This window comes from Pongo abelii, chromosome 2 (genome assembly GCF_028885655.2).
Source record: "Pongo abelii isolate AG06213 chromosome 2, NHGRI_mPonAbe1-v2.0_pri, whole genome shotgun sequence".
Taxonomy (NCBI): domain Eukaryota; kingdom Metazoa; phylum Chordata; class Mammalia; order Primates; family Hominidae; genus Pongo; species Pongo abelii.
In genome coordinates, this window is record NC_085928.1 from 175653131 (window position 1) to 175677321 (window position 24191).

Sequence of the window (24191 nt, forward strand, 5' to 3'; positions counted from 1 at the left end):
CATGTGAAATTGTAATCCCCAGTGTTGGGAGTGAGGCCTGGTGGGAGGTGACTGGATCGTGGGAGTGGAGTTCTTGTAAATGATTTAGTAACATCCCCCTTGCTGCTGTATAGTGAGTGATTTCACACAAAATCTAGTTATTTAAAAATGTGTGGCACTTGCCCCTTGTTCTCTCTTCCTCCTGCTCCATCCATGTAAGACGTGCCTGCTTCCCCTTTACTTTCCACCATGATTGAAAATTTTCTGCCTCCTTTCCAGAAGCCATCATTCTTCCTGTACAGCTTGTGGAACTGTGAGCCAATTAAACCTCTTTTCTTTATAAATTACCCAGTCGTACATATTTCTTTATAGTAGTGCAAGAATGGACTAATATGCTCTTCATGCTAATAATAATCAGTAGCCAATTTCTGGAAAAACACAACTAGCTGTAATTTTTTTAAGGAATGTGACTTGTCATGTTAATCTTACAATACTACATAAATACCAAATGATAAAGAATAATTACTTTCCAATACTTAAAAAACCGATTGGGCTAAATGCCCTGATACTGGTTGGACTTACTACATTTGTTCTTTTCTAAACTTAGAGCTAATTTTCTCTCACACTTTGGAGAAATATACCTAAAAGGTTTATCAAAATTAGGTAATAGTTCCTGTGGCTTTGTGTATTTATGCTAAGATAACATCTCACCACAGTCTGCCCTGTGGGAAGGGTTTTATTCCATTTGGTGTTTTAATACTTATACACTGTTAATGTTTAAATTCACCAAACTTTTTGTCATCTATGTGCCCACTGAAGTACCAAGGAGAAGCCGAAGATACTGACTTCCATGTTTCTACCATCACTTGGGAGTCCCTGAATTATATTCCTTCCTCTAAACTGACCTTTAAGTGGTGATATCAGTAAACAAATTCACATAGATTCTGTTAAGCAACTGTTTTTGTGGGTTTGTTGTTGTTGTTGTTGTTGTTATAACCTTAACCTACATTTCTGCAACAGTGCTGGGAAAAGTAGATTCATGTTAGCTTTTTATAGAACAAACATGGAGAGGTTTATGTGCTGGCTAACACTTCTTGTTGCATTTGGCTAAATGCTTTACAATAAGTCAAGGAATGTCTAGATATAATTCAAGAGCACACCAATTGGTTGTCCAATATGGGACAAAGTAGTTCATGGGATCTTTTTATATGACTAGGACTTGTTATATCAAGCAGTTTAAAGATGTTCTGTGAACATTTGTTGTTTTCCTAATGATTAATCTTAACAAGTATATTTTTAAAGGGTCTTTAATGGTGTTGAACAGGTGTCATCCTGTTTTATATATCAGAGTATTCTACATCAAAAGGAGACTTAAGTGATTGAGAAAAACACAGTGCAATCCGGAAAGAATGACACCTGAAACAAAGATGGTGAGTCTAATAACCCATCTATCCTGTGTGTGGTTGTTTTTTCTCAGAATGAGGGAGAAGCTATAAAGCAAATATCTTTATTTACAACAACTCATAAGTAATATAAACACTGACTTGGCTCTTATTATAACTGTATCTAGGGTACTATGAACTTTGAGTGGCTGAGTGAAGACGGCAGACCCATACTGTATCTAACTATAGACACTTTTTGACCAATAAACAATGGGGCGTGCGGCCAGGCGCAGTGGCTCATGCCTGTAATCCCAGCACTTTGGGAGGTCAAGGCAGGTGGATAACTTGAGGTCAGGAGTTCAAGACCAGCATGGCCAACATGGTGAAACACCGTCTCTACTAAAAATACAAAAATTAGCCTGGCATGGTGGCACACACCTGTAATCCCAGCTATTTGGGAGGCTGAGGCAGGAGAATTGCTTGAACCTGGGAGAAGAAGTTGCAGTGAGCTGAGATTGTGCCATTGCACTCCAGCCTGGGTGACAGAGGGAGACTTCGTCTCAAAAAAACAAAATAAAACAGAACAAAACAAAAAAACAAAGAAACAATAGGACATGCTTTAACCATCAGTATACAGACCTATACATTCAATTTGTCCTATCCTGAAGGCAAATTTTCAATGCTTAATTAGCATAAATAATATACACTCCTTTGTTCTGGAACTTAAAATACTCTGACTTCTCTCCTTTAGTAAACTACTCAGTGAATTTATTCAATGGCATGTGCTCCCTTGCCAAGCATGCTAATAAATGCAGCTCTGTAATTTTTTTAATTGCAAAAATAAGACAGTTTGTCTACAGAAAGTACAACCATTTCTCTTCTGGAATTGAACAATTTTCCTATTAATATGTTAATATTTCTGGGTCCAGGCAAGGGTTGCCCTGTCCCAGATGGTACACAACCTAACTTTAGACTTCTATGCATCCACTTTTTAAAAACGTTTGAATTACAGAAAGGTAATTCACATATGTACATGTTTGTGGCGATTTGAGGATAGAGGAGGTGAGGCAGAGAAAGAGTCAAATGAAGAATATAATTTGAAGGCATTACATAAATAATTACATTATTTTATATTTTGTTTCTTGGTAGCAGCATTCTGTTTCTATTATAAGGTGTTTTAAAGTGGCTGAGCCTCTCATTTTAAGATTCTTTCTTGCCTTTATATAAAAAACAAAGAGACCAATGATTTTCTGTGCTTATTTTAATATCTCCTATTGACATTCAATTCTTATTTTAATTAGGAAACATAATATTGTAAACTATGGTGTACAGTGCTTCAAAATTTAATTCATTTAAAAAAGATACCTTTTTACGAGTGGTAATGAAAATACACGTGACTAAAAGCAGAGCACTGATAATTTTGGGGGGAAAAATTTATTAAGGAAAGAAAGAAATTGAAGCAGGCCATTGTTTTAATATGCATATAATTAATTGTAGAACTTTATATTGTGAAATTTAATTAAACACGTTCTAGCCATTTGGGTTTTAAAATGCTAGGTAAAATACTAAGTTAAAGATGTGAGGAATCAATATTATCCTTCTGGCATTTTTGTTTCAGCTACATAATAACTTTCTTAGTAGGTGTGTAAAAAAGCCCCTGATATTTTTGCCTTGATCTAAAGGAAAATACGTTCTATAAAGGGTAAATCTATTAATTAGAGACCCACACAACTTTCTTTCTTGCTGGTGTAATCGTTAAATTGATTTTTCCAGTCCATCATGTAATTGTTCCAGCGATGGAATCCTGCTTTCCACTCCCATTCTGCTTCATCAATATTTCCTGTAAAATATGGAATAAGTTGTATTAATCTAAATTTTTATCTGTTTCATTAACTGAAAAATAATTTCGAATACAAAAGCCATTTTCTCTAACTACACTGTAAAGCATTATTTTCTTTATTTATTGTTTATTATTTGTTATTAGCTCTCTCTGCCTGAAAAGAGATTTTAATAAAATCTTTACAGATTATGTGAAAATGCAAATAATACATATATAATTTATATAATATATAACATATAAAATGGAAAATGAGTTTATATATTGTATTATGTATAATTACATTACATATATTTTCTTTAGTTTTCAGGAGGATATGTGGATATTATGCTCTTTTCTTGACCTGCTTTAAAATAACACAAATTTCATTTAATGGTCTCATTTACATATATAGTTATATAACAGATAATTATTTCTGATGAAAATTATATATTAATACAGTCATCCTTAGTATTTGTGGGGAGTTGGTTCTAGGACCTCTCAGGGATACCAAAATCCTCTCATACTCAAGTCCCTAATGTAAAATAGCATAACATTTTCACATAAGCCATGCACATCCCTAGATAATTCATACCTAATATAATGAAAGTGCTGTGTAAATGTTTATTATATTATATTGTTTAGGGAATAATGATAAGAAAAAAAGGTCTGTATATGTTTAGTATAGATGCATTTATTTATCAAATGTTTTTGACTCATGGTTGGTTAAATCCATGGATGTGTAACCCGCAAATACAAAGGGCATACTGTATTTATTAATGCATAAGGATAACTTTGTAATTATCATTCCACATGGATTTTTCCCTTATTATAATACAATGTTTTATTTTATTTATTTATTTATTTTTGAGACAGAGTTCACTCTTGCCACCCAGGCTGGAGTGCAATGGCGCCATCTCGGCTCACTGCAACCTCCGCCTCCTGGGTTCAAGAGATTCTCCCTCCTCAGACTCCCAAGTAGCTGGGATTACAGGTGCGTGCACCACCATGTTTGGCTAATTTTTGTATTTTTGATAGAGATGGGGTTTCACCATGTTGGTTGGCCAGGCTGGTCCCGACCTCCTGACCTCAGGTGATTCGCCCACCTCGGCCTCCCAAAGTGCTGGGAATAGTCATGAGCCACCATCCCTGGCCAATACATTTTAATAGGAAACAATGTTAAGTCATTGTTTCAGCCACTTACCGTGAAAGCAGTTTATTAATTGTGTTGTAAAATAGAAAGATGATTAAGATAATTCCTGCTTTCAAGTAGTTTGCAAAGTATATGCATGTGTTAGGAGAAAGGAGCATGTAGGCAGGAATAGTGTGAGGCAGTGAACCACAAACGGTCTATATACTTCAACAACTTTGAGATTCTGATTTATTTGGAAGTGTATTGTTAAAAAATACAGATTGTGAACAGTAAAAACTATTAAATTACAATTTTTTAAGACATATATTTCTGTTCCTGGTATAAAGGCATAATAAGCATTATATATAACTGTGGTTTTCTTACTTTTTAAACTTTTAGAATGCTAAGCTACAGTCATTAAACCAACAAAAAATTTTAAGTAATTTCATGTATACTGAAAATAGGGACTGGCAACTCTTTTAATATATACTTTTCAGTTAGAAATCTTTGAAATTAATTAAACTTTGTAAGATGTTACTTTGGAGGAGAAAATTTAGTGACTACTTTTAAGCTAGTACAAAAATAAAAATATTTAAACATTTGTATAGACATTACAATATCCCTTGTAATTTAGGATATATTTAGGTTTGAAATGTTCACAATGCTTGGACATTGGAAAAATATTTGAAAGTTTACATAAAATGTTTCACTGTCACTATAATCACAATTTTTTTGTGAATAATAGAACTTCTATAAAGGGTCAAAAAAGATTAGATGTGGAAGAAAGATGTTAAATATCATATCAAATCATCCATTTTTATGGTCTTTTAAAAAATAACAAAATGTTGTTTTAAATATTACTTATGTAAAATAAAAACTCTAAAGTCCAGAAAAAAAATTTCTTGATAAATAAATTTTTGGTAATTTAAAATTTAGACCATGAATTTTAATCCTTATAGAAAGAGTCCTAGATCTGATTTTCCTTTCTTGTTCGTGGAATAATACCAAATTCACTGATTTACATAAATTTACATTTTTTCCTGTGTGTCTTAATCAAATGTCTATACAATTTAGTATTTTGAAATGCTTTTTAGTTCACCAATGCTGTATAAATCTAAATCTGCTTTAGAAATAGAGGGCATTGATTGAGACAATAAAATATGAAACATTTAATTATTTCTTAATGAAATCCAGAGAAAGCGAATACACCATAATGAGTAAATAAAATATTGAGTTTGAAATAAATCAAATTCAAAATTAAACGTTTTCCTCTTTCCTCTCCTTTTCTTAGTCCTCCTCTCTTTCTTTTGTCTTCTTATTTCATATTGGCTTGTTTATTACTAAGAAGACAAAATCTAGTCACAAGTCAATTTTCACATTATTATCAACATCAGCAATATTCATGATTAAAAACCATGTAACTTAAATGGCTGGAACATCACAATAAAAAATTTAGGGCTGGCACATTATAAACAAGGATTAAACTTGATTAGCAAATTTTAACTTATTTAAAATTTGAGGGAATAAAGACCTTTATGGTAGACAATGTATTTGCTTTACAATTGATTAATTAAAACATAATTATATTGTAGAACAGTCATAATGCTCAAACAATGTAAGTTTCTTAGAATTGTAACCTCAACCAAAATGCAGGCTTCTAACCCAATGTACTTATTGTGAAGGGGATCAATATATATTTTGTATGAATTCAGAGATACAAAGGAAGAATAATGCTGCCACCAATGTTTCTTTTCATGCCTCATGGTGTCTGAAAGTCCACAAATATAATGAAAATAGCAAGGTTGATTGTCATTCTCTAAGTGTAAATATTTTTTATGAGAAAGGGAAAAAATAATCAAATTCTGAATGAGAGGAGAAAAGGAAATGTGTAGAAAAGAGAAAAAGAAAGTGGAGGCTTGATACTAAATTCACAGGTCAAATATTGATGTGACATTTTCTTTAAAGAAGATAAAAATTAATTTTAGAAATAAAGAACCCTAACTTATAGAAAGAGTTTTATTATTATTTTTTCTTCTTTATAGTGGTAACATTTTGTGTTTTGGACACTGTGAACATAATGGAAAGATTACCATAATATATTATGGCTTTAATTATATTTTATAAAGAAAAATGAATCAATTGATTGACCTTTCCAGATTCTTATGTAGAGAGTAAATATAAAGTCCTCTTTATTCATACTACAATGATCATACTATATAATAATATGTATAAAAAGTGTCTTAATTCATAATATCAACAATAGGTCACATAGTATTTATCCATTGACCTCAGCTGATGGCATTTAAATAATACGTGTGAAATACAGTATTACAGAGAAGTGAAAATAAAAGAACAAGGGCAAATATATAGCAGAAATGTAAATAAAAGAAAAAAATTAGAGTTGGCAAATGTATAGCAGGCATGGTAAAAATCAAGGCCAAAAAATAAATGAGTAAATAAGTATATATTAATAGGATTTTAAATCTTCAATATTAATAAAGCTTACAATTCTCATGACTATTTTTCAGAGAAATATCTTCATTCTTGTAGAATTTCATGCATCTTTATTATTTCTTAAATAAAAATGGAGCATAAATAAATAAGGACATTGAGGACCTTAGTCATATAACTATGTAGTAAGAATATAGTTGATTTAAAACATATGTAACCTTAGAGACAGATAATTTACTTTTTGCCAAAGAAAAATAATGTGTTAAAAATAATGTGTTGTTACATTACTTATCACCCCCAATAAAGCTTATAAAATTTGTATTTAATAAATATATAAATATGTAAAATAGGAAACTGTATTATCTATGTTTACAAAATAAAAATTTATGTCAAGATTTTGAATGATCAAATAGACATATCAGCTAAAAAGATTATCTAATACTTAAGATAGTTTCTCAATATTTATAATGTACACATATGTATAGAGATATTAAAAACAAGTTTCTCCAAAGCAGATCTCTGTGTGCAAGGGCAAAGCAAATTTGCAAGTACAAATGTTTAAAAGAAAAGGTAAAAAATATACACACAGTTGACCTTGAACAACATGAGTCTGAACTGCACAAGTCCACTTATATGTGGATTTTCTTCCACCACTGTCACTCCAGAGACAGCAAGACCAACAGCTCCATTTCCCCTCCTCCTACTCCTCAGCCTACTCAATGTGAAGATGACAAGTATGAAAACCTTTGTGATGATCAACTTCCGCTCAATAAATAGTAAATATATTTTCTCTCTTATGATTTTCATTTTCTTTACACTAGCTTACTTTATTATAATAATATAGCATATAATACAAATATTATTCATAAAATATGTTAATCAAATGTTTATGTTATTGGTAAGGTCCAGTCAAGTAGGCTTAATTAGTCAACTTAATCAGTAGTTAAATTTTGGGGGATTCAAGAGTTACAGACAGATTTTCAACTGTCCAGGGGTTGGTGCCCCTAACCCCCAGGTTGTTTTTCCAGAGTCAACTGTTTATGCAAACATAGATGATATTTCCAAATTTGCATTCAGAGACAAATTTACTAGTAAATACTTTTACACTAAAACAAGAAAAAGCAAGTTTAGAATAATTTTTAAAGCATAAATAAAATAAAATAAATTAAGATAAGTGAATATATTCCTGATGCGAATGAACTAGCAAACAAAAGCAGCTATTTGGAAGAAAGACCCTACCTCAGAAATGAAATTATTATGTTGATGCCATATAATATTCTTAAAGTCTAGACTCTAAGAAGACAAAGGTAAAAAAAAAAAACTCCTGAATATAGTAAAAGCTTATACATTTATGAATCAATAACCAGAACATGTCAGTTTCTCATTTAAAATTACTAAATGGCTTTACTTAGGATATAATTTAAATTCCTTAGCGTGATGCACAAGACACTTCATCTCTGGTTCCTGCTTATCTGGCTTCTCTCCACTTTGCCTTCATATTGAGATTCAGTGCAGGTATCTTCTCTTCTTAAAAGCTTTCCATGGTCCTGGGCCCTGACTCCACTTCACTGTGAGTAAGCAGACCCTGTCATTTTCATCTGTGCAGCTCTAGCTGCTAGTGCAGTTCCTGGCTCACAGCAGCAGCATATAGGCTCTGTAAATGTTACCAAATTAGTTGACAAAAAAGATTTTTTAAAAGATAAATTATATTTCTATTAGGTATCTTGTTATACATCTGATAAGATGTCCTGAAAAACATTCAGAAACTAGTTAACTGTCAACTACCTAGGAAAGATAACCCATTTAAAACCACCACAAATGTCTATTTAGAATTTTTTTCTCTTTCAATTTTTTATATTTTTGTGGGTAATTGCTATTAGGAACATTTCACATTAATCTTCATTAATAAATATTTTGCAAACCAGTCGCCCTCCCCACCCACAAAATACTTATGTTGGCTTTAACAAAAATGTTAAGTGGTGTTTTGGAGAGGGGATTATACCAGGATTACTCATACTCATTGTAATTTTGACAACATATTAATCTCGTACTACGGATGCAAGTGCATTTTCCACTCTGTAGGAAAATAAACTGTTTGAAAATTCAGCAAGGGAAATGGCCTTCGATGAAATTCAACATCCCCTCATGTTAAAAATTCTCAATAAACTAGGTATTGAAGGAACATATCTCAAAATAATAAGAGCTATTTATGACAAACCCATAGCCAATATCATATTAAATGAGCAAAAGCTGGAAGCATTCCCTTTGAAAACCGGCACAAGACAAGGATGCCCTCTCTCACCACTCCTATTCAATATAGTATTGTGAGTTCTGGCCAAGGCAATCAGACAAGAGAAAGAAAGTGTATTCAAATAAAAAGAAAGGAAATCAAGTTGTCTTTGTTTGTAGACAACATGATTCTATGTTTGGAAAACCCCATCGTCTCAGCCCAAAACCTCCTGAAGCTGATAAGCAAATTCAGCAGTCTCAGGATACAAAATCAATGTGCAGAAATCACAAGCATTCCTATACACCAGTAATAGACAAGCAGAGAGCCAAATCATAAATGAACTCCATTCACAATTACTACAAAGAGAATAAAATATGTGGGAACACAGCTAACAAAGGATGTGAAAGACCTCTTCAAGGAGAACTACAACCACTGCTTAAAGAACTAAGAGTACACAAACAAATGGAAAAACATTTCATCCTCATGGATAGGAAGAATCAATATTGTGAAAATGGCCATACTGGCCAAATGAATTTATAGATTCAATGCTATTCCCATTAAGCTACCATTGACTTTCTTCACAGAATTAGAAAAATCTACTTTAAATCTAATATGGAACCAAAAAAGAGCCTGCATAGCCAAAACAATCTTAAGCAAAAAGAACAAAGCTGTAGGTATCACGCTACCTGACTTCAAACTATACTACAAGGCTACAGTAACCAAAACAGCATGGTATTAGTACCAAAAGAGACATATAGACCAATGACACAGAACAGAAACCTCAGAAATAACACCACACATCTACAACAATTTGTTCTTTGACAAACCTGAAAAAACAAGCAATGGAGAAAAGATTCCCTGTCTAATAAATGGTGCTGGGAAAACTGGTTAGCCATATGCAGAAAACTGAAACTGGACCCCTTCCTTGCACTTTGTACAAAGATTAACTCAAGATGGATTAAAGACTTGATGGTAAAACCTCAAACAATAACAATTCTAGAAGAAAACCTAAGCAGTACCATTCAGGACCAAGGCATGGGCAAAGACTTCATGACGAAAATCCCAAAAGCAATTGCAGCCAAAGCCAAAACTGACAAATAGGGTATAATTAAACTAAAGAGCTTCTGCACAGCAAAATAAACTATCATCAGAGTGAACAGGCAACCTACAGAATGAGAGAACATTTTTGCAATCTATCCATCTGACAAAGGTCTAATATCCAGAATCTAAAAGGAATTTAAACAAATTTATAAGAGAAAAGCAAACAACCCCATCAAAAAGTGGGCACATAATACGAACAGACACTTCTCAAAAGAAGACATTTATATGACCAACAAACATATGAAAAAAAGCTCAACATCACTGATCATTAGATAAATAGAAATCAAAACCACAATGAGATGCCATCTCACACCAGTCAGAAAGGCAATTATTATAAAGTCAAGAAACAATAGATGCTGGTGAGGCTGTGGAGAAATAGGAATGTTTTTACACTATTGGTGGGAATGTAAATTAGTTCAACCATTGTGGAAGACAGTGTGGCAATTCCTCAAGGATCTAGAACCAGAAATGCCATTTGACCCAGCAATCCCATTAATGGGTGTATACCCAAAGGAATATAAATTATCCAACTATAAAAACCCATGCACCACCAGGTGCAGTGGCTCATGCCTGTAATCCCTGCACTTTGGGAGGCTGAGGTAGGCGGACCACCTGAGGTCGGGGGTTGGAGATCAGCCTGACCAACGTGGAGAAACCCCGTCTATACTAAAAATACAAAATTAGCAGGATGTGGTGGCATATGCTTGTAATCCTAGCTACTCAGGAGGCTGAGGCAGGAAAATCGCTTGAACCCAGGACACAGAGGTTGTGGTGAGCCAAGATCATGTCATTGCACTCCAGCCTAGGCAACAAGAGTGAAACTTCATCTCAAAAAAATAAATAAATAAATAAAGCCCATGCACATGTATGTTTATTGCAGCACTATTTACAATAGCAAAGACATGAAACCAACCCAAAAGCCTATCAATGATAGACTGGATAAAGAAAATGTGGTACATATATACCATGGAATACTATGCAGTCATAAAAAGCTATGAGATAATGTCCTTTGCAGGGTCATGGATGAACATGGAAGCCACCATCATCAGCAAACTAACACAACTAACACAGGAACAGAAAACCAAACACTGCGTGTTCTCACTTATAAGTGGGAGCTGAACAATGAGAACACATGGACACAGGGAGGGGAACGATACACACTGGGGCCAGTCGGGGGTGGAGGGTGAGGGGAGGGAGAGCATTAGGACATATAGCTAGTGCATGCGGGGCTTAAAACCTAGATGGCAGGTTGATAGGCTCAACAAACCGCCATGACACACGTATACCTATGTAACAAACCTGCACGTTCTACACATGTATCCCAGAACTTAAAGTAAAATAAAAAAATAAAATTCTGCAAAAGACCAAATGGCTCAGTATACATAAAACAGTTAAAATCTGGCAGATTATAAATTTTTATGTGGTATGAAAAATAATAAATAATAAAGTTTTTATTTTCTAAAAATAATTGCCTAATGGATGAATGATAAACACACACAGAAAATGTGAATTTGTATGATACAATATGCTTAAGTAAATGTAACAACTCATATTGTTGACCTGAGTATTCCTTGGAAAAAGGATAGTACTTTATACCTAGGCTAGCAATTTTAGTATAAATTTTCAAAGCATATTAATATGACATAAATCTAATAAAAGGTTAGAGGCTCTCTATATAAATATGAATATATCACATATATATTCACCTTGATACATATGACCTATTAATTTGTTATATTTTTATTCTTCAGCTTTCTATGCCCAATTTTAAATCGATAATAATATCTTTTTTAACCAACTCGGTAATATGAGTGATTTCAGTACTTTAAAATTATTTCAAATGTCACCAAGTCTTGTTTTGATTGTAAAACAGAGACAACTTGCTTTGTGTGTGGGTTTTGGGGAGATAGAAAAGATGGGAATCAATTTTTTTTTAATGCCTCACAGGGTAAAGAGAAGGGAATAGTCGTGGAAGGCAATTTGTGAAATAGTAAATTTATAAACATATTGGCATAACTTTTTCAGTTCACTTCTTTGTGATCTTTGTTTTGCATGTATTGTCTCATTTAAAAAAAAGTCGTTTTCTTTCCTATGAAAATAATAATTATAGGTTTTTTTGTGTGGTTGTTGTTTTTTGTCTAGCCGAAAAGGACACTGAGTAAATTTTCACCAGAGCTAAGTCTATTTAACAAAGTCTAAGGAATTAGAAAATATTTTAGTCCACTCAGACTGCCATAACAAAACATCATACACTGGTTAGTTTATATATAACAGAAATTTATTTTACACAACTGAGGAGGCTTTCCAGCAGATTAGACTTCCATCTAAGATCAAGCAACAGTAGACTGTTGTCTGATGAGGACCTGCTTTCTGGTTCATAGATGGCAGTCTCATTGCTATGTTCTCACATGGAGGAATGGGGGAGTTCCCTCAGGATTTTTTTTTTTTTTTTTTAGAGCATTAATCCCTTTTAAATGGGCTTTTTCTCCATGAACTCATCACCTCCCCCAATAATTCACCTTCTAATACCAGCACATTAGTGGTTAGGATGTCAACATATGAACTTTAGGGGGACACAAACATTCAGACCCTAGCAGAAGAGAATGCAAAGGTGAATTCACCCACAATTGCTAGTGGAGGTGAAGATAGAAGAGATTATACTGATATTTAATTAAGTCTGCCATCATAATTAAGAAACAACAACATCATTCTTCATGTATTTGAGTGTTCACTGAAAATCTCTTCTGTCTCCATCACATTATTATTTTTCTGTTTTTGATCAGTTATTAAACTTATCATGGAATGCATACTTCTTTATGCAATAAATCTCAATCATTAATTGTTCTGTTGTAATTTTGAGTATGGGGTAAGATCATAGAGTGAACTAGTATAAACTTAGGCTAGGCTTTGTGAAGACTTCATGTAGTTTAAAGTGGAACAGTTAATTTAACTTGATTATTAAGTTATTCAAAGCCACTTGTTTATTTGTTTTGTTTCGCTTTTAATGAGGAATTGATAATTCAGGCATATTAAGACAATAAACTAGTTGCATTATTTTCTCCAAATCACCTTTGCACTCCCTCATCCTTGACTGCCAGTCTTGCTAACTGATTAGCAAATAGTAGTAAATGATTCTCAAAGTAACCAGTTCAAAGGGTATTTTGGCCCTTAAATTTACACGTGCTTTTTAGCGTTGGTAAGCACAATTTATTCAAAGGTCAATGGAGGAATTATTGGATCTAACTTTTTTCCTTCATTAAGATAATATGAGGGACTTTTGTTCTTTAAATAAATTTACTCTTCCACTTTTACTGAAAAAATATTATTATCCTTGACAATGGGTCATTTTTCTACTTCCTTTTCTTTTTTCAAACAGGTATGAGATTGTAATATTGAATAGTTATATCCTTGTGGAAATCTGAATTTGATAACATTTGAAATAAATATTGTGAATTTTATTTCTTTCAGGTGTATGCAATAACAGCATAGCCATGTGCTGAAGTATGGTCTGAAAGTTAAGTGTTAGAATTTGTGTGTTTAAACAAGTCTTAAGAATCATTTTATTTGAGAACATTTATTGCTCAAATGTAAACTACTGCTGAGGTGGTACTTACAAAGGTTATTAGGCTTCCATCTTGAGTGAGGTAAACATTTTTCCTTTTAAGAAAGCCAGCTAGTAGTTATTCTTTGAAATTTTTCTTTACATATAGAGTTGCTTTAAAAAAAATTCCAAAAACTTTAGCCCAGGTCATCTGAATAACACATTCTCAAAACATTAAAGATTAAAATATTTGAAGTTTTGTGACTTGAAAAATATAAGGTATGGCAAGAACATGGGCCCTTAATCTTTTTAATCTGTCCACACTATTTATTTATAAAACCTAAATCCTTGTAACTTCAAACTGATTTTGTTCAAATGTAACATTTTTATTACTAGTGAATACGTTACGATAATTGTATCATGCATTTACTTCAAAATTATAAAATATATCTAATATGAAAACCTTATTATGGGGGAATTAATTAGAAAAAATGGTATAATACAAAATTATATTTTCAAGACACACTGAACCTAACCTCAAGCGTGGTCCTAGACCACAGCTAGGTAGGTATTTCCATAGAGCTCAGCGTTACACAAGCTAGGAATTTGTTCAACATTGTATGGAAAATAGCAGCAGCTGGCAAAAACTTTGGAGGTTGTTTATTTAATCTGCTTTCTGGCAGGTAAGTATTTGGAAATAGAAATTTGTGAAGGATAGTTTTAAAAAATGCTGATATTCAAATTTTATTGTATCATCACATAAATTGCAATAGATCACACGTGATTTAACCAGAAGGGCTCAGCTTGGCTTATAATAAATAAGTCACTTAAAATAACTCACTCATTTTATCTCAAGTTATAACCTTCTCATATAAAAATATTTTAAATAAAGATTAATAATATATAGTATGTGATATGATAAATGATAGTATCTCTTTGGGTCTCTTGGCAGATTAATGAGTTACCTCATCGTTATTTACACCCGGAGGACACAAGGATGGTACTGTTGCTCTGCCAAGAGAAGCAGAATCCCATCTCTGGTTATATATTATGTCACAGAACATTTGGTAATACACAGAGCACTGGTATATCAGAAACATTTCCCAAGCAGATGGAGTACATAATTATAATTTTTGTGGGTAACGTCTGATAATCAAAAGGCAAATTAAACAATCAAATACAGCTCTGAGATGCCCATATTTGCTGAAACTAGCCCCCAACTTATCTAAACAAGAAATGGAAAACATCTCTGTATTATGATACCTAATATACAGCCTGAAAATTACAGAGCGTCATGATGAACAGAATAGCAAACTCTGAAGGACTTGACCAGCAATATGTCCGATGGCTGAAAACCAATTACTTTTAGAAAGTATACTTAAGGAACCACATGGATTATACACAGCTGAAATTTTAAAAACTAGACAGTGAGTTGGATATATGTCATATTTGTCAGAGAAGATCAAACTAAGGTGACACATGTTTGATCACTCAAGTGGATTGAAATATTTTCTTAATAATGAATATTGAGATAATACTCTGAACAAATTTTCATAGTATTTCCTTACCTATTTCTCATCAATCACTTTCTTAAGACTAGTTAACTAAATAACTATTTGTTTACATTATGTAATATTATATAATATTACATTATGTAATGTGTGTGTGTGCTCTTAGATAAATATTTCCAAGTTCAGAATATTTAGAAATTTTTTTATTGTGTTTTTAAATATGTAAACTTTGGAGATTTTTCTCCATTTAAATCAAGGTTCTATTACTTATCAATAAATCTGTTTTTACCAATTTATGCATATTTATTTTTTAGTTCTATACATTATGATTATTTGATATATTTATTTCTTTGTCCATTAATTAATTCCACAAAGATTTTCTGAATAACAAGTACGGCTCTATTTTAGTTTCGTTTTTCTATTTTGTATTTCCACACGGTGAAATTTATATTTTAGTTTTCTTTATTTAACTACTAAAGTACTGGTCATATAGTAAGGGTTCAAAACATATCTAAACTTGATAGAAGAAAGTCTTAAAAATAATGTATTCATTAAATCAAGTTATTTTAAAGTCAAAGATACATATAGTAACTCCATCACCATGCCTTGGAGAGTATACTTCATCCCTTTTTTACATAACCCATCATCAATTAAATAACCAAACACTAAAAACACACACACCTGTCATTTCCAAGACTTTTGGAAAAAATAATGTCCAGAATCGGCATTGTTGAGCACGTAGTTTCGTCATTATTCTTGTTGACTCTGTATTCAAGGTTAGATATTTTTGTTCAGTGCTTTTGAAGACAGGCCATCTTGTGCTATTGTTCTGAGTCCCATTTGGATTCCTAAATAATAAAATAGAGACATTATGGTAAAATTGAAATCATTGTTAGATTAAAAAGAATATTGTTTTCTAACACTGTTCACAAGAGCTTTAAAGAGTTTAAGACAGAAAAAATGTGGGCATATATTGATGATATGAAATATAAGTGAACTGGGCTTAGTGGTTTTAGTACTGAGAACCACTATGTTATTTAAAATTGTAAGAATTAAAATTTAAAGTTGAATTTTTTATCTGCATTTCTGCTTAACATATTGGAAGAAGAAATTTTTTATTTCAATAAAATATATCTTCATTCACACTTAAACGTGCTCAAAGGGTGGTGTTACTTTTGTTTCATTATCTTCCCTTATCCTAGGCCCAAAAATTTCACAATAAGGAATCATATCATCTACTCATCTTTTGCATCTATTTCTTTCTATATACTCTTATTAATACTGCCTGAGTTTAAGACCAAGTTTAATTACAAATCTTATTATGTAATAATCTCATTACTCCAGGAAACTTCTTTCAGTCCCACTTTTAAGTTTATCTAACATTTCATAGATCTGTTTACTAATTAAAAATCTTTCAATAATTCTTCAGTGGTTTCATATTAAGGTTAATGAACATGGTACCACCCACATTTCCAAATTTATTTTCAGATATTCTTTTTATAAACCCAGCCAATAGGAATTAGAGAATTAGGTAGAGTTCCCCAGTAAATCCCTCCTTTTTTCATTTCTTCTCTTTGCTCCAGCTGTTACTTTTGCTTGGAATTCTTTTATTTTCCAATTTTATGTGTCTAAACTCATTCAAAACTTTCATATTATCTTTTTATGATGTTTCCCATGCTTATAGTTGTGATTTGAAAATGAATAACTGTCGACTCTATCTTTTCAATATCTACAGTGTTGAGCTCATTTATACCTTTATAGCACTCAATAATATATTAATGCCAAGGTCACACAAACTCAGAGTTTTTTAAAAGTGACTCTACACAGTCACTACATCTGTAGATTTCCTTATAATATATCTTTATGTTATTAGTATGAGTTAGACACAGATCTAGCCTCTAGAAATATAAATATGAAACACGAAGTTTTCCTTAGGGAATTTATAAGCAAGAAAACCCAGGGAAACAAAGAACTACAACATAAGATAGCATAAAGGAAGTCTAAAAGAAGGGCCACAAATTGTTCAGAAGAGGGAGCAGTCATTACATGCTTGAAAGGAAATTACCTGATGGAATGGGAATCTGGCTGAAAGACAGGAAATAAGGACCTGAGCTAGAAAGGAAAGTTGGGAAAGCTAGAAAAAGGGATAGAATTAACATAGACATTAATGATTAATCTACTTCTTAGTTCAAATAATGATGAAAAAACTAGTTTTGTTGAATTCTAGGATAGAAGGAGATACCATTGACTTTATGGACTTAGGATATTAGTGTTGTCACATTAAGGTCTAACAGCCCTGGAAAATTGTTTGAAATCGAACTTGTAGGCATTTACTACTCTTGAGGAACTTTTGACTAAATGGCTAGTGTGAGCATAATCTTTTAGAAATATTGATCTGAAGGCAGTATTTAGAATAATCAAGAAACTATAAAGTTTTTCAGCCTTTTCTAACATAAACAAAAGATTAAAGTGACAAAGATAAGTAATTCATTCCTTGCTCTTATTCTACCTTATGCTAAATCATATAAGAAAAACTCTGGTTGAACTTTTCTAAAAGTTCAACACAAAAAATCCTTCATCATTCAGATACCTTCTGTATATTATTAATAGATAGAAATTTTGGAGTAGTATGAGCTGATCTAAGTTTGTTTTGTTTTGCTTTGTTTGGCCAAAGTCTCTAAGTCCAGTAGAATTTGGAAGGAGAAGTAAACATTCATCCAGTATGATTATCAAGGGGCAGATTTTTGCCATCAAGAACTTATATTGAATATGCACCATAAATTCATATTTTATCAGAGATGCAGACATGTTCAACCATGAATTCAGGAGCTTTAGAGACAAATAGTTTCTTGATGTACTAGTTTATTTTATGGAGGAATTGGATAATTTAATAAGAATTATTAATAATCAGAGCTATTCAAGCAAAACCAATATCATAACAGGATTGAAACCTCCTGCTTTAGGGTATTATTTGAGAGAGGTCAAGAAGAAAATTTCTCCAGATCACAGATGACACATTTGTCTAGGTAAATTATGTAGTCTTTTTTCTTTCTTTTAAAGCTGTAGAAACTAACAAGTACAGCTGCTGGAGGCTGGATATTAAACCAGGAGAACCGATGGTCTGATTCAGTACAGCAATTCTTATGTTCCTAAATTGCCCACTTTTCTTCTAATTCTGCTCTAATTTACTTATGGCACCATTTTAACTGCGCATTCATTTCTGTCTTCTGTGAATGGCGACTTAAACAGAGCTGACTCGTACTTGAGTTCAAGAGCAAAGCACTAATGACACTGCCAGTGAGTGTTCATTTAACAAACTTTGTCCTATGAAATAACTCATGACATACCAAATTGTAATTTAGAGATAATAAAATTCCTTTGCCTATAGATGCAGATACAGTTTTCAAAAGATTGAAATAGCTATTGAAGTGATGAAGTATTTTATTCTATAATTTGAAGAAATCTCCAAAGACTTACAAAATAACAAGAGAGACAATTCTGTCTGTATCAATTAAAAACTTTGTGAAATACAACATATTTCCACCATACACAATTCCAAAACACTACCTATTTTTATTTCAAAATTATAAGATAAATTTAAACATCTTGACTTTGCTATTTCTCAAAGAATTTTTTGTTCTCGTCACAAAATAAATACTTCAAAATAGTAATAACTAAAATTTTCCATGAAGTTGTATGTGCTCTATTTTTAGTATCAGGTTCTTTTTCTACTTTGTGGTATACCAAAATGCTCTACAGATCATCCATTAGAATTTTCTTTATATGTAGGTTTGAAAGGTTTTAAGACATAGCTAATTTAACAACAACAAAAAGCAGAATATATATTTTTTTACATCTGTGTTACAGAAAATTACTTGCTTGTCATTGATATTTGAGTACATAGTTGATAACTCATTTTATGAACAGATTAAAGAAAAAGACATCAATTGATTCAGCATGCCCTGATATGAAGAAAAATTACGCATCCAGCTTCAAAAATAAAGTATTCTTGGAATTATAGAATCCTAGTGTTGCCTACCTAAGCCTAAAACGAGAATTAAAATTATCCTTAGGAATTCAGAGACAGTTATTTCTAAGTAAGCTATAGTAATTTTTGAGAGAATATATTTTAATTAGCTTTAAAAATCTAGTAAAATGAAGCTATAGTTAATAGTTATATATTAAAAGTCTAGATGAAATCTTTCACTGTCATAAGAGGTTTGAGGAAAATATATTTTTAAAATGTTAAAATATTTATAGTTTCCATTCCATGTCACTTAAATGAAATTCTATTTTAAAATAAGGAATAGAAGGGCTATAAGAAGACCTAAATTTAGAAAACAGATTCATTCATTCGTTCAACCAATATTTTTAAAGTGTGTACTAGATCAGGTATTATTTGAGTGATAAGAGATTCAACAAATACAAAATAGAAATTCCTTTATCTTGCCATTTTTATTTGATGAGAAAGACAATAAATAACATCAATAAAGAAATGATGTAATATGTTAGATGACACTAGGTGCTAGTGATAATAAAATGAGGAATGGGGATAAATAGAAATGGCAGGTGAGTAAGTATCAGTGTGTGCGTGGCGGGGGGAATGATGAGGGAGTCTGTAATAAAACATGTGATTGTCCTTTGTCTCTGGTTCTCACAATGTAATCTCTAAACACTTGGAATCTCATGCTATGCATGATAGCTTATGCTAACATGATGCCTTATGGTGAGTATCTAATAACTTATGCTCATGAAATGACTCAGGGTGGGGATGGCCACACTGATCATCTTAGGGTAGGGACTGGCCCTGCCAGAAAGACCATCCATGTGGTTAGAGGGTTGAGACTTTTAGCCATGTGATATCATACTGACCTCCATGGAGGGGAAGCAGCTGAAGATTGATTTTAACCATGCAAGCAATGATTCAATAGATCATGCCTATATATAATAACAAAATCCCAATAAAAACTAGAGATACAAAGCTCAGGTGAGCTTCTTAGATTGGCAATACTCCATAAGTACACAGGCACAATAGATGTCATGAAGATAATAGATCTCTGAGGACAAAGAAGTTTTGCATTTGGAACATTCTAAATCCAAGATGCTCTATGTGTCTCATTCCTTAGCTGGTTCTAATTTATATCTTTTTGCTATAAGAAAACTGTAATTGTAATTACAGGGCTTTCCTGAGTTCTGCGAATAGCTCTTGTGAGTTATAAAATCTGACGGAGTCCACAGGGACTCCATATTTGTAAACAGCTAGTCTGAAGTGAGGGTAGCCCTACGGACCCTAAGCTTCTGACTGGTGTGAGAAATTTTGGACCAATTTAGCAGACTGGAAGATTAAACTTGACTTTCTCTAACTCTGGGTAAGGGAGCTTTGTAATATTTAATAGAAAATGAAGTGAAGACTTGAGGAGAAAAGGGATGAGCCAAACAGTTGTTTGGGGAAATAGTATTTCAGCAGAAGGGATGGAAAACAAAGATCATGAGAAAAACATGTGCTTAGAGTTTTCCAAGGAAAGCAGCGGGGACAGTGTGACTAGAGTGGAGGGAGCAAGGGAGTGAGTGTAGGAGGTGAGGTTGGAGAGGGGACAGTAAGATCACATTATTTAGTGCCATGTATGTCTTCGAAAGCATTTTGTGCCTACCCAGAGTAAGAGAGGGAGGAATTGGAGGGTTCGCACAAAGAAAGAACAAGATTGACCAGGCACGGTGGCTCACACCTGTAATCCTAGCACTTTGGGAGGCAGAAGTGGGCAGGTCATGAGGTCAGAAGTTCAACACCAGCCTGGCCAACATGGTGAAACCCCGTCTTTAATAAAAATACAAAAATTAGCCGGGAGTGATGGCGGGCGCCTGTAATCCCAGCTACTTGGGAGGCTGAGGCAGGAGAATGGCTTGAACCCGGGAGGTGGAGGTTGCAACGAGCTGAGATCATGCCATGGCACTGCAGACTGGGTGACAGAGCAAGACTCCATCTTGTGGGGAGGTGGGGAAGGAAAGAATAAGATCTAATTTACATTGTTTAAAAGATCAACTGTCTGTAGTGCTGGGAATAACTACCGATGGTTCAAGGTGACCAATTAGGAGGCTACTAAAATAATTTAGGTGAGAAGTGATGGTTGCTTGAACTAGAGAGGTAGTGGCAGAAATTGAAATAGTCAGATCTTACATGTATTTTGTAGGTAGAGCCATTACTAGGCAGATAGATTAGATATAAAGAGGAAAGGAGCAGGCAAGGTTGACTCCAAAGATTCTGGCCTGAGAAACTGGAAGAATGAATGTAGTTGACATTGCTGAGATAGGAAAGACTGCAAGAAGAGCATGTCTGGAATGCAATATCAAGAGTTCACGGCTGGGCATGATGGCTCACGCTTGTAATCCCAGCACTTTGGGAGGCCAAGGCAGGCAGATCACTTGAGGTCAGGAGTTAGAGACCAGAGTGACCAACATGGTGAAACCCCATTTCTACTGAAAATACAAAAATTACCCTAATGTGGTCATGCCTGTGATCCCAGCTACTTGGGAGGCTGAGGCAGGAGAATGGCTTGAACCTGGGAGACAGAGGTTGCAGTGAGCTGAGATCTTGCCACTGACTCCACCCTGGGTTATGGAGCAAGGCTCCATCTCAAAAAATAAAATAAAATAATAAAATAAAATAAAATAAAATAAAATAAAGAGTTCACATGTTAAGTTCACGTGTTAAATTTTACATCCAAATGGAGATGGTAAGTAGGCAGTTGGAAATTTGTAGTTACTCTTGATTTTACTGATAGAATCTCTGCATTTCAATTAGATCCACAAGTTCTTATTCAACGTGTATTTTGTATTGGAATGACCTTGCCTAGAATGTGACACACATTCCATGATTAAAAGTGAAAAAATAACAAAAGTTAGAATAGCTTTGTACTGAATAGGAGATTAGACAATATTACTTCAAGGAAACTTCAAATTCATTTAAAGGGCATAATATTACTTTTGATAAAAATAATCTAAGCAACAGAAAATTTTCTTTTAGGAAAAATTACCCGGAAAAGAGTTAACTGAAACAATTTAAGAATAAAAAATCTTTGATTATGAAATACTTCTGATTATATGCTAATAAAATAAAGTGCTTCCATGAGAAATATTTGAGGGCTGAATTGTGACATCATAAAGCTCAAATAATAGAAGACATGAATGGGATATTTTTACTTAGTAATGATTAGTAAAATAATTGGGAGAAAAGAATTATTGAAAAACAAGATGCCATTATATGTGGAAGGTAGCAAGCGTATCTTTATTGTTACCTCTCTAATATTAATATAGATTTGAAATTATTTTGGTCAAAGGTTTTCACCAATTAATTAAGAATCTGAAATCAATTACTAAGATAAAATAGATTATTTTGTATGTATCACTATTTTAATGGTTACAAATTCAGTGTTCTTAGATACTCACTTTGAAAAATTCATTAAACATGATATGGGCTCAATTCTGTATGTATGTGTATTGCAATAAAAACTGATTTAAAATGTTTGTTGTGCTGATGTCTTCCTCCAAAAAGTGCTATCATTGCTGTCTGGGCACCTTAAAGTGGTACATTTGGTTGTTTCATCTTACTTTTCCTATAAACAATGTCTTTTATTGATTTGCAAATACTTTTTCTCATTCTGGAGGTTGTCCCTTTTCTCTGTTGATTGTTTCCTTTGCTGTGAAGAAGATTTTTTTAGTTTAATACAGTTCCATTTGTCTAAATTTGCTTTTGTTACCTGTGCTTTTACAGTCTTAGCCATAACATCTTTGCCTACATCAACGTCCTAAAGTGTTTTCCATATGTTTTCTTCTAGCAATTTTATGGCTTTAGGTCTTAAGCTCTTTAATGTAATGTTCTCCCAGCTACACTAACAATGTTACTCAATTTACAAATTTCAATACAGCTATAATATTATAAAATATACATAATGCACTATACCAATTCATAGGATATACAATGCCTATATTTCCCCAAAGCATAGCTCCTTGTCCTATTCTTGACCTACCGTCTCTTCAGACAGACCTTCCTCAGGAAACAAATTGAAGTAGCAGTGTTTATCACTTCATATTGTTCTATGTACTTTAGCTGTCCTTTTTCCTTTTTTCTCATGAGAGGGTAAGTCTCATTCAAACTGTCATTTGATTGCTTTGTTCACAACCTGAAATTGTGCCTGACTCATAGTGTGCAGGCAAGAAATATGAGTAAAATAAGTAAGAAACATCACAACTGATGTGTGGTTACCTCTTCGTCCTTCACAGTAAATGTTCACATTTAAAAACTACTACCACAAGGAAAATAGTTCACAAATGACAATTTCTGTATTTTTAAGAAACACAGTATTCCAAACCAAATAATGTGAAATTCTGCTTCCAATAACTATTTGTTGTGGCAATCAGACACCCTGGGACAACTTTTCAGTGTCTCACATGCAAACTATTTTTTACCATGTTCACGCCTGTAATCCCAGCACTTTGGGAGGCCAAGGCTGGTGGATCACGTGGGGTAAGGAGTTTGAGACCAGCCTTACCTATATGGTGAAACCCCGTCTCTACTAAAAATACAAAAAAATAGCGGGTGTGATGGTGTGCACCTGTAGTCCCAGCTACTCGGAAGGCTGAGGAGGAGAATTGCTTGAACTTGGGAGGCAGAGGTTGCAGTGAGCCAAGATTGTGCCACTGCACTCCAGCCTGGGCGATGGAGTGACACATCCATCCAAAAAAAAAAAAAAATACACAGATTGCTTAAATTAAATAAATTAATTATAGTATTTATTCTTAACTATATACCCAAATAAAATGAGTTTAATATCCACTGAATTTTATTACAGCAACTTAGTATTAATCGGCGAATGCATTACCAGTAATTTAATCACACTGGCTCCATTTTAATCCACAAGGCAATGTCCTAGGTAATTTGTTAGTTTTATAAAACCTTTTATTTCATGGTTTTCTACAAGCTTCTAAGATGAATCTTTAAAGATACAAGAAACATGTAAGTATTTTTTCTTTGCATACTTACACATATACATG

The 24191-nt window shown here is 33.1% G+C and overlaps 1 protein-coding gene across 2 annotated transcripts in view; it reads right to left on the minus strand.

Moving 5' to 3' along the window:
* Positions 1-2612: 2612 nt before the first annotated feature.
* BCHE (butyrylcholinesterase) overlaps positions 2613-24191 on the minus strand; it is a 68288-nt gene continuing 46709 nt past the window's right edge. The window contains 2 exon segments of one of the 2 annotated variants that reach the window (NM_001134037.1): positions 2613-3201; positions 15825-15991. In NM_001134037.1, the coding sequence (NP_001127509.1) occupies positions 3077-3201; positions 15825-15991 (292 nt within the window). In that variant the 3' untranslated portion in view covers positions 2613-3076. 2 annotated transcript variants of the gene reach the window in all.